The 11,517-nt window shown below is 39.4% G+C and overlaps 1 protein-coding gene across 4 annotated transcripts in view; it reads right to left on the bottom strand.

Annotated features, from left to right (window-relative positions):
- ATP2B1 (ATPase plasma membrane Ca2+ transporting 1) overlaps positions 1 to 11,517 on the bottom strand; it is a 236,509-nt gene that overhangs the window by 23,545 nt on the left and 201,447 nt on the right. For all 4 annotated transcript variants that reach the window (XM_040344148.1, XM_040344149.1, XM_040344150.1 and 1 more), the window contains one exon: positions 2,415 to 2,606. In XM_040344148.1, coding sequence (XP_040200082.1) covers positions 2,415 to 2,606 — 192 coding nt within the window. The remainder of the gene's footprint in view (positions 1 to 2,414; positions 2,607 to 11,517) is intronic.

Raw genomic sequence — 11,517 nt, 5'->3', positions numbered from 1 at the left:
TCGCTCAATGGGAATAGCATTAAAACTTTTATAGTCTTCAAGTAGGTAAAATAAAATATTGCACTGGAAATAAAATTGATGTAGCTACATAAACTGTAAAAATGGTGTGAGCAATACCAAACGGTAGCAAAAGCAGTCATAAAAACATGTAACCAAGTATGATACTGGTATAAAAATGTGTACAACGATGCCACTGCTGAATCCAGATGAGGAGAGGTTAACATCAGTCCGTCGGCATGTAGAAGTCCCGTGAAGGGAACTATCACAACTCCCAGTGGATAGTTGTAGAATCCCAGGCTGAGAGAGGGAAGTGTAACAGACCTTGCGTGCGGCAGATAGTAAGGTCCCGCCAGCATTTGGATAAGAAGGCACAGCAAAGGAGCCCTTCAGATGGACACGGCAAGACCCGCCGGTGTCTGACGTCACTGGATCTCTGACGGAACTCCCTGAAGGCCCGGAAGCCGGCGGAGAGGTGAGTACCAATCAAAATAATTTTGATCGATCAAAAAAATTAAAGATTAATCGATGAATTAAAAGTTAATTTCCACAGCCCTAATTTCTTGGATTCTAGGGTGGAGTTGAAAATCTAATAGTTAATGGAGATTCCACATACTATGAGAAAGCTGACAATAAATGGACACCCTGAGATCTTAGGGCAAGAAGCAGAGCATATAACTATGTAAAGACTGGTAGCGCATAAAAGCCTGAAAGTCAGGACAAATTGAAAGCCTTGGTTTCCAATGGAAATAAATGGGAAAGTGAAAATAGGCATTGATGAAGATGTCCATTGATGCCAGAAATTCCCCTTATTTGAATGAAGCGACGATCTTATGGAATTCCATGTGGAATTTGGGGGACACTCAGGTATCTGTTCAGGAACTTTAGGTCTAAAATGGAACAAATGCCTCACCTTTAAAAATTTCCTTTGCAGGAAATTAGATTACCACTCATTGTGGTTGAAGTTAATACAGAGATGCCCTCAGGTCTGCCTATTTTTAAAGGTGAAGCTGACAGACTGGGGGGGGGGGGGGGGGGTAGGAATTCAGGGAAAGTGATAAAAATTATATTTTGTAGGTCCTAGAAATAACAGATTGGACCCAGTGATTGGGACAACTCTGATCCAGACTGGTGCAAATGCCAACAGACATCCCACAGTCTGTAAAGTAAGGCCCCTTTCACACTGGGGCGGTTTGCAGGCGCTATTGCGCTAAAAATAGAGCCTGCAAACTGACCCTAAACAGCTGCTGCTGTTTCTCCAGTGTGAAAGCCCGAGGGCATTCACACTGGATGTGCCTTGTCTCCACCGTTGCTAACCAGGGGATTCCCTGATTGAGAATGAGAGGATATCCATGTGGCTGGGAAAGGAGCCACGATAACCCAGGCACCAACTGATGTCCTTGTCTCAGAAGCATATAGCGAGGAACAGATGTACTTTAGGCATTCTCATCTGAAACGGTAGGTGGAAGTAACCAAGATGGAAGCCTTTTGCAAAACCAGCCCAAAAAACACGTAAATGTAACCTACTGCAAACATAGTAGAGACATTTACAGAAGCGGAAAAAATGTACAAAGTGAAATAACATGCCATATGCAAAAATAGGATAGTGACAATTACTGGGAAAACCTGTACCTTTTCAATGCTGAAGGTTTCTGGAAGGGACCAAACTTCACCTGTCACAATGGGCATTACCCCTGAAGGTGCTTTCAGGATCTGGGTGCCATAGGAATGGACCACAGCCTTGGATCTGTGAGCACCCTGCGGCCAGCAACTGTGTGACATCAGATTCAAGATGTGAACTTACTGCCGCTGGCTTGAAGAAATGGTAAGAACAAGTCATGCTCTTATGTTTTTCCCCTTTATACATTTGTCAGCTTTAATAGTATATACGCTAACCAGTATAAAAACTTCCAGGACTCAATCAGCACGTGGCTCTGAATGGCAATAGGGTTCTTTTTCAACATATTTTTAGATGAGTTTTACAAGCACCGACTTCTCTTTTTGGAAGATGTGTTTCGATGAAAACCACAACTTTTTTTCTCTTTTGCACCAAAAAAGGCTAGAGAGTGAATTTAACCCTATACATTTTTGTTTTCAAGTAGACAACACACGAAGAAAAATAAAATAGAAGAAAAATAAAATTGAAAAAAATGCTGCTACCCTTTTTCTTCTGTTACTAAAACAGTAACATCCCCGATAGCAACAAATGCAGTGTAAAGAACACATCAACAGCAGAGTAAGGAATAAGGTAAACATTACGCTGGTTAGTATGCTCAGCTGTTCGATTTATGTATGAAAAGAAGTTAAGGGCAAGTAACCTTAGCCTTCCCAGATACATCTAGGTCACAGCACTAGAGTATGCACGGTCATCTGTCAAGTATTGCATATTTAATGTGAATGAGAAACACAGTGCTTACTTGTGTGATACATGCTCCAGTAAAAGCTACAATAACTGCAACTACATTGACAGTAAGCTGGAATTGTAGAAATTTTGAGATGCTGTCATACACGTTTCTTCCCCACATTACTGCTTTTACAATGCTGGAGAAGTTGTCATCTGTGAGAATAATATCAGAAGCTTCTTTTGCAACATCTGTTCCAGCAATACCCTGTGAAGAAAGGCAAAAGGGAATAAAGTTTAAATAAAATACATGCATTCCCCCAAGCAACACCACTGTACATTAAACAATTAATTATTAAATAAGCAAAGACGCTTGTCTGCCTCAAGTGCTCTCAAATGCATCTTGGGCACACTGCCTTCCCTATTCATTTAATGACACGAGAAAGTCTCAAGACACAAAATGATGAAGCATCTGCAGAGGACATGAAAAGTCGTATTAAATAATTTACTCAAGCCTTCAAGAAAACAAACCTGACCACAACAATTTGCACATGCTATTGTCACTGTGTAAGGCTTAAAGGGCAATTTCAAAACGGATTTTTTTTTTTTTTTTTTTTAGGAAATGAAGATTAGGCTTACATGCCCACCAGTTAATGCAACTTTTAGCAATGCTCTCAGCAAACAAGCTTACATACCTGCATGCCCAGGGAGGTTCAGGTCTACCTACACAAGGATGAACAGGTGTTCTTTGCATCCCAGTATAAGCCATCAAATTGGGATGCAGAAGATGCATGGATACAGCCGCTGCTCCCAATATGACTTCCATGTGGGTCTCCCCCCCCCCCCCCCTCCAAACACATCCCACAACATATTGTGACTTGGTGCCCCCCTGCAACGTGGAACAAGGTGCCTTGCTGCTTCCCTGCCCCATTACCCTCCAATGTTAAAAGACATGTGGCCTGGTACAGTTCAGCAAGGGCACATCCAGGATGCATCCCTGAATAATAAACTGTGTAGTTGGAATATCAAGGGACACTATATTCTGTTCAAGTAATGACATTTAAAAAAATACATTTAAAATCGAACCCCTTCTTGTTCTCTCCAATGTTTAAACACTTAAAAAAAAAAACAAAAGAAAAAAAGTGGTCACATGATCAGAAGCTGGTTGTGTCAGCTACAGATGTATAGCCAAGACCGAGCTGTCTGAGACAGCCCGGTCTTGGTGCTGAGTAAATGAGTTCACCCTAAGCAGATAAACTTAAAGGCTACCCTTTTGCTGCTGCTAAGTGTCCGTCAGTCGTAAAGCAGTTAAGGACCCATGTGTACAGGTCTGTAAAACGTGCAACTTTAAAGGCATCAGGATGTGTGTTATTTCAGAACTGCACTCAAAGCTGCATGAAAGCTACAATGTTGGGGCCGATTAACTGCAATTCCTGGAATATACAGTACATTGAACTTCTAAAATTTAAGTAACCAGCTTCACGCAAATAATCTCATTAAAGTGCATTATTTTTTTTATGACTTTATTTCATGCATAACCTTTAATGATACACGTAGATCTACTCTTTATTAAAGCAGGCACTTGTGATACACACGGAATGTGCCTAAAGTGTATTTCCACCTTTGCAGCCATACTAGGAGAACACTTACTTTATTTTTGTTACGTGTCCCCAATCACATAAAATACATTTAGAAAATTCAGCCAACCTTTAGATGCTCTATTCTGGAACCTCCACAACTAAGATTCTAAGAGGAGGCTGAGCAGCTGTGCTTGCCATAATTAATCCTGTCTGTACCTTGCAGGCAGATAACCATTGTACACTAGATTTGAACACTTTCTGTCCTAACACAAGGTTAAAAGTTTAGATGCTTTGGCTTCTGGCATTGTATGTTAATGAAAGGGAGCTCTGGTGTGAGCTTTTATTCAGAATGTAAAACAAGTTGGTTTGATATATGTGCGACCAATTGATACAATGGAACAAAGTTTTTATTTTTTAATACAAACCCAAAAATTGAAAAATTCACTCGTTCACACACAACACAATCTAAATTGGGTTGTTCCAGTGAAAAATGCATGTGGCAATTTATTTTTATATGTAAAAATAAGGTACAGCGCCAAAGTGAAAATATGAATAAAAAAAATTATATAAAAAATAAAACAAGTGTATATTGAATAATTGTGTGAGGTGATTGAAACTTATTTGGAAACAAACAACCGTGAAGACAAAAGTTACAAACTAAAAAAGTTCATAAATTGTGATTCATATAAATGAAAGTTGAGCGAATGACTTTAATTATCCCTGTGTCTACTTAGACCGCTGTAATGATGGTCATTTATCTGCGGTAAAAAGACTACATCTCACTCACTGGGTGTTTCCCTTGGTGGAAGAAGATTCATTCGCTCAACTTTCATTTATATGAATCACAATTTATTAACTTTTTTAGTTTGAAACTTTTGTCTTCACGGTTGTTTGTTTCCAAATAAGTTTCAATCACCTCACACAATTATTCAATATACACTTGTTTATTTTTTATATAATTTTTTTATTCAGATTTTCACCTTAGCGCTGTACCTTATTTTTACATATTGCTCTTTTACTTTTGGTTTTCTAGGTAATTGGTACTGGCAGCTTTATTTTCCTTATATACATTTTTTGGACATCCTCACTTTTGTTATTTGTTTTAGCGCAGTGTTTTTTCCCACTGGGAGAAATTTTTTCTTTTAATTTATTTTTATATATGCAACTTTCAAAAGTGTGCTTAAAACGGGAAAGGGTGGGGATATTACAGGAAACTAAAAATGTCACAGTGTAGTATGAAGAGTCGTCACAAATATAACACCAAGATATGTCAATATAATCATTCCAAGTGAAAAATAAAGGGCTTCTGCATATCCAATAAGGATCAAAGCAGCTGATGAAACAAAATTTAGCTTAAACCTACTGTGTAACAAGGAGTGCAATGCAAGGAAAACCGATAAACTCATTGGCGGAGATTTACTAAAACTGGTGGACACAGAATCAGGTGCAGCTATGCATAGTAACCAATCAGCTCCCAGGTTTTATTGTCAAAGCTTAACTGAACAAGCTGAAGTTAGAAGCGGATTGTTGACAATGCACAGCTGCACCAGATTCTGTGTGCACTAGTTTTAGTATAGCTCCCCTTTATGCATGTAAAGTAATACAACCTGAAAGAACATTATTTCCAACATTATGCTTCATAGTTATTCTGGGGCTCTTCTCCTGAAATGCGCTTTGGTTTGTGGCAAACATGTCTACTGTTCGTACCAAACAACTATCTTCATGGAGTTGTTTTTTGGCAACATACGTTTTTTCTCAACACACCTCCCATGCAGATTTGAATTTGCGTAATCTCTTGATGCAAATTCAAAATCTTTGAAAAAGCGATTTGAAGCACGAAAAGCGTCGTCAAGGCTATTACCTGATCCCTTCTGATCCCCTTATTTATGGAAGTTTAACGCATCTTTCAAGTTTAAGATCTACTTCATTTTAAATATTGTTTTTCCCGCTGGCGGCTTTCACCCAATTGCATGGGAGTGTGCAATCTAAGGATTTTCCACTAGAGGGCATCTATCACATCCTCGCTTCACTGTTTCGACAATAGAGCAGCGTCTCAGACGTGTGACGTCATCACGATCGAACGGAACGAGCGCCTGTCCCTCCAGACCTCATCGTGCTGTGTCCCCGGCTGTGGGATTCGTCGGATGGTTCCGTCCTTCCCGCTCCGCGGTGACACATCGGATACGCGGACTGCCTGATGTCAGGCTCTAGCTGAGAGTTGGACGGCCATCTCTTCAACATTGCTACCCCACCATATGCCCCTAAGGTACTGTTAGTACTCTTTCCATCTACAGGCATGTTTATTGAATCCGGGAGGTTTGAGCCCATGAACTGGTTGTTAGCTGCCTGCTGAGTTTACATCCTATCCATACAGCTTATGTAGCTTTGTATATAACCTCATACGGACTTTATTATATGTTTGAAGCTGATCTCTAATAAATGGATTTTCTTCCCAAATATTTTATTGGAAACTCTTACTCTTTCCCAACATTACTGGGTCTATTATGAACTGTAGATGTTCGTGAGCGCGGACTTTTGGTGTATTTTCTGTACTTCCGGGTACCACGATTCCCGCAGCACTGGACTATCTTCCTCATACCCTACATACGAGTTACAATTCTTACTTTAGGGTTACTATTATCCTCATCTAGCGCCAGTGATTTTTTTGTGTATTGTCTGGTAGTAGATGCCATTTCTCAGTATCTTATCTCAATAAATGAATGCTATCCTGGTCAGTGGGAAAAAGATCTGCTTTAAAACAGAACACCAGTCAATAATTGCGCACAGCATGTGCCTGTACAACACAGCATGAAAACTGGGCATTAATGAACTTCATGAAAAAGATGCCGCTTGAAGAAATTGCTTTAGAGCAATTCAGTGTACCTTTTGGATGTCCAGTGGTGCAGTAACAAATACTGCTGTCCAATTTTTGTTTATTGTAGTCAACCACACACATAAATCTGTCATATCAAAGTAAATTTATAGCTACCCATAGAGAAAAAGCAAAAGCTATAAGAAGGTACCTTGCTACTCGAAGAAACTGGAAGTTTTGTTAATTTAACAAAACTGTCAGACCAAATTCTGGTTTAACAAAACTAGTATGAGTTTATAACTCAAAAAGTGCCTATTGCCATCAGCCTCTTCAAAAATCCTTTGTTAATGATCTGATTTCCTCTTGGAGGATGGCCATGTTCTTTCTATGGTCCCACTTGAATGTAGTCACCCTTTTATTCTTGCTCCTAAGATGGACTGGGGATTTGCAGTGTACATATAGCATTGCACTACTCATTCCAAACAGTTGAAGTTCAGGGAGAAGTTCTGGAGCTCACAAACGCCATAACAATTTAATGAAAAATAAATTAGGGCTATCAGGTAACAAATTAATTATTTACAGAGAATAAGGTTATTGTTTAGTGGTCACGTTAAAGTAGAGCTATGACCTCCCATTAACAAAAACTATGTCCTGCAAGACCTAAATTTTAAATGTATCTGCCAAGTGCCAGTGAAGTCCACCTAATGCAGCTGGTCGTGTTTATAGGACAATGATGCTGCACTGCTGCTTATCTGGTAGGCAGCGTTTGCTTGCAGTACTTTAGGATGAAAAAAAACGTTGCACATGATGTAGAAATAAGCATTGCAACTTCTAATGTAGCGCATCAATCAGCACCTTCCCACACCCAATCCTGCCCACTGCTTCAGAGGAAAGCACTGCTTCCGTTACTGAAATCATCCCACCAACATACAGGAGCCTTTAGTTTCCGTCTTGACGATGTACATAAATGTCTGGGTGGATACTCTCTAGTTCCAGGATGACATACCTATACCCCTTCCCAGGACTGTGCCTTGTGCGTGCCCACAGTATGTGCAGGAACAAGATCTGTAATCAAACATGTCCACCAGATACAGCTGGTTACTGATCACAGTACCGGGCTTTTGTAAGCAACATCTTGAAATAGGAGGCAGGTCCTCTGAAACGCATTACACACCCCCTTTTCACCCTCAATGGTTGCTACTTTGATCCAGTTAGCCTGCAGACGCTGCCTGCCCCTTCTGGCAGTCCTGGAATCCATGCATGACAGCTGTTTGTGATGGCCAGCTGTGCTGCTATTCACCATCTTCAGTTTTGCAGCCTTTCGCTTACCCCTTTGCAAGTGTGCTTTTTATTAAAGAATACATGCTTATATTGATGTTTGCGCTGTGGTCACTTTTGCTTTCTACATGTTGAGGATTCCCAGACCCGAGGAGCCCTGCTGCACCACAAATCTGAGCAGTCATCCATCACCACTCACAGCCTCTCTCGGGATATATCACAGATTTACTGTCACGAAGGCTGCCGGATTGATGTATTCCACCCTGAGCCACCCCACTGGAACCAAGACTTCATTAGGAGTACTGGACTTGGAGCCCCTCTTACATCCTAAAGTTCCCTTCTGACTGTGGATCCTCATTCCCGGATTTAGGGTTTGATGAGCCTGAACTTAGAGCGCAAGGAGACCCTTTCTTTTAATTTTGATTATGGCTTATAGCTAATGAAAAAACAAAATCCGGTATCTCATAAAATTAGAGTACTACATATAACCAATTAAAAAAATAAAAATGTAGAAAAATTAAATGATCCTATAACAGTAAATGAAATCAAAAAAGTAATCTTAATGTTACCACTAAATAAAGCGCCCGGTGCAGATGGCCTATCTAGTGAATACTTTAAGGCATTTGAAAATATGCTTTCTCCATACTTGACCAGATTGTTTAATCAAGCTGTCAACACCAGCTCATTCCCTAAGGAAATGCTTGAAGCAATTGTCATCACAATACCAAAGCAAGGGAAAGACCCGACTTCTCCAACTAATTATAGACCTATCTCGCTACTTAATTCTGATTTAAAAAATTTTGCTAAGGTTCTAGCTAATCGACTATTAGAAATTACTCCTTATCTGATTGAACCAGATCAAGTTGGATTCGTGAAGGGACGTCAAGGCCCGGATAGCACCAGACGGATGATTAATCTACTTAGCCATGTAGAGCGCGGTCGGATGCCTTCTCTGCTTCTCGGACTGGATGCGGAGAAGGCATTCGACAGAGTGCACTGGGGATATGTAGCGGAAACCCTTAAGAAATTTGGTCTCACAGGATTTATTTTTGAAGCCATAATGTCTCTCTATACTACACCATCTGCTAGGGTATTTACATCGGGAAGTATATCTAAACAGTTTAGTCTCTCAAACGGTACTAGACAGGGATGCCCCTTATCACCCATTATATTCTCATTAGCAATTGAACCACTGGCGATATCTCTCAGATCTAACCCCAATATCGTAGGAATCAAGGTCGGTCAAATAGAACATAAATTGGGATTATTCGCGGACGACGTTCTTTTAACTTTATCTGCTACCGACACACTACTAGAAGAGGTAACCGCTATCCTAGATAAATTTGGATCAGTCTCTTATTATAAGATTAATCATAGTAAATGTTTTGTACTACCTATGAACATCCCGCCAGACCTAGTTGTTAAACTAAAACAACAATCTAGCTACAATTGGGACAACCCCTCCATTACCTATCTTGGGATTCAACTTACTTACCCACCTAATAAACTGTATGAAGCAAATTATCCCTCCTTATTAACTCAAATCACTCAAGATACACAGTCTATTAAAAAGACACAACTATCTTGGATCGGAAGAATAGCAGCCTTTAAAATGAAGACGTTACCAAAAATTCTATATTACTTCCGCTCCCTCCCCATCCCATTACCGACTAAATTTTTCACACAAATTAACTCGAAATTGAGCAACTTGGTCTGGTTGGGAAAGAAACCTAGAATTGCTTTATCTACTATGTCATTGGTTAAAGCTAAAGGAGGCCTAAACCTCCCAGATTTACGCCTATATTACTTCGCCTCACTCCTTGATCAAATGAGATACTGGTTCAGATATTCAAATGATAAATTATGGTTGAACATTGAACGAGAAGTGTCTAAAGGGAAGGATCTATTTTCCCTTTCCATGGCCTGCTATGCTCTACCAAAAATTAATACACCCAACTTCCTAACAATTAGAGCTACTCTGGCAGCCTGGAAGTTTGCTCTAACAAAATTACAGCCGACATGTAACCCAGTCCTAATGCCAATACCACTAGGAGTAATCGATTACTGTAAAGTAAGAATTACTACCACACCCTGGTCCAAACAGGGAATCAATTTTTTTGATCAGCTATCACCCGATGACATACATAAAATAACGAATAAACTCATAGCCAAACCGTTAAATAAAAACTTTGACCCAAAGAAAAGTGTGGAACTCCCTAGGGCGCTGTGGGAATTCTTCACTTCCTATAAAATAAGTGGGAAGAGAGGCATATCCCATATATATAAACTACTTTCATCTTTTCCAATTCAAACCAAAACTTTAAATATGATTAAATGGGAGAAGGATCTATCACAAACTTTTACGTGGGAAGAATGGCAAAAAGCCATCCATATTAACAGTTCTTCTTCTGCATGTGTAGAACATTGGGAGAACGCCCAGAAAATACTAAACCGCTGGTATTTGACCCCTTACAGACTATCCAAAATATTCCCTAGCTCCTCCCCCATATGCTGGAGATGTGAATCCCACACTGGCAATTTGTTACATACCCTCTGGGATTGTAAAACCTTATCTAGCTTCTGGAATAATGTATCCTCCTTTATCGCATCCTTCACTGGTAATCTAAAAATACTCACACCTGAATTAGCCCTACTAGGTTTAAATCTAGATGTCTATCCTCCTCAATTTAGAACTATAGTTGCCAACTTCCTTACAGCAGCGAGACTCACCATAACAAAACTATGGAAATCTACCTTAGCACCTAACTTATCTGATGTTGTCCAGAGACTCAATACTCAGGCTCACTATGAGCTAATGTTAGCACATAGGAAAGGAACCATAAGTAAATTCATTAAAAATTGGAATGAATGGATTACTCATCCTAGGGCCTCAAATTTTCTGAAGAATTTTAATAATTATTAAATGTGTTCCTGAACGACTACACTCCTAAACTAGACCGGATGTAAAAGATAACTTCCTACTCACCTTCCCCTCCCCTCCTTCCCTTGATACCCCTTTATGTTTATCTTATATTATTTAATAAAATCAAAATTATGAGCCATAATCCCTTGTTTACAGCATGATCCCGTTGGGGTAAACAGGGATTGCTAGTTACTTGTTTAAGCATCTGACCACTATCCAACTGGACTAAGGCCCTATATGGTTACTGTTTAGTAAAATGATAATTTGAAGCCTACCCAGGCACACTGTTGAACACATAGTATGACTAAAACTGTTGTATTGTTATGACTCTTATTTGTGCTTTATTGTGTATCTTTGAAAAATACAATAAAAAACATTTGAAAAAAAAAAAAAAAAAAAATTGAATACATAAATGTTGGCTTACTGAAATGTATAGTATAGCATGCTAAGTGCATGCTATACTATACATTTCAGTAAGCCAACATTTATGTATTCATTTTTATTTTTTAAATTGGTCTTATGTAGTAGAAAAAATTCCTTGGGAGAAACCCAAGGAAAACACTGCGCTAACACGTGATAATTAAAT

The sequence above is a fragment of the Rana temporaria genome, chromosome 3 (genome assembly GCF_905171775.1).
Source record: "Rana temporaria chromosome 3, aRanTem1.1, whole genome shotgun sequence".
Taxonomy (NCBI): domain Eukaryota; kingdom Metazoa; phylum Chordata; class Amphibia; order Anura; family Ranidae; genus Rana; species Rana temporaria.
Note: the sequence above shows the minus strand (reverse complement) of the source record. Positions and strands in the feature narration are given on the sequence as shown.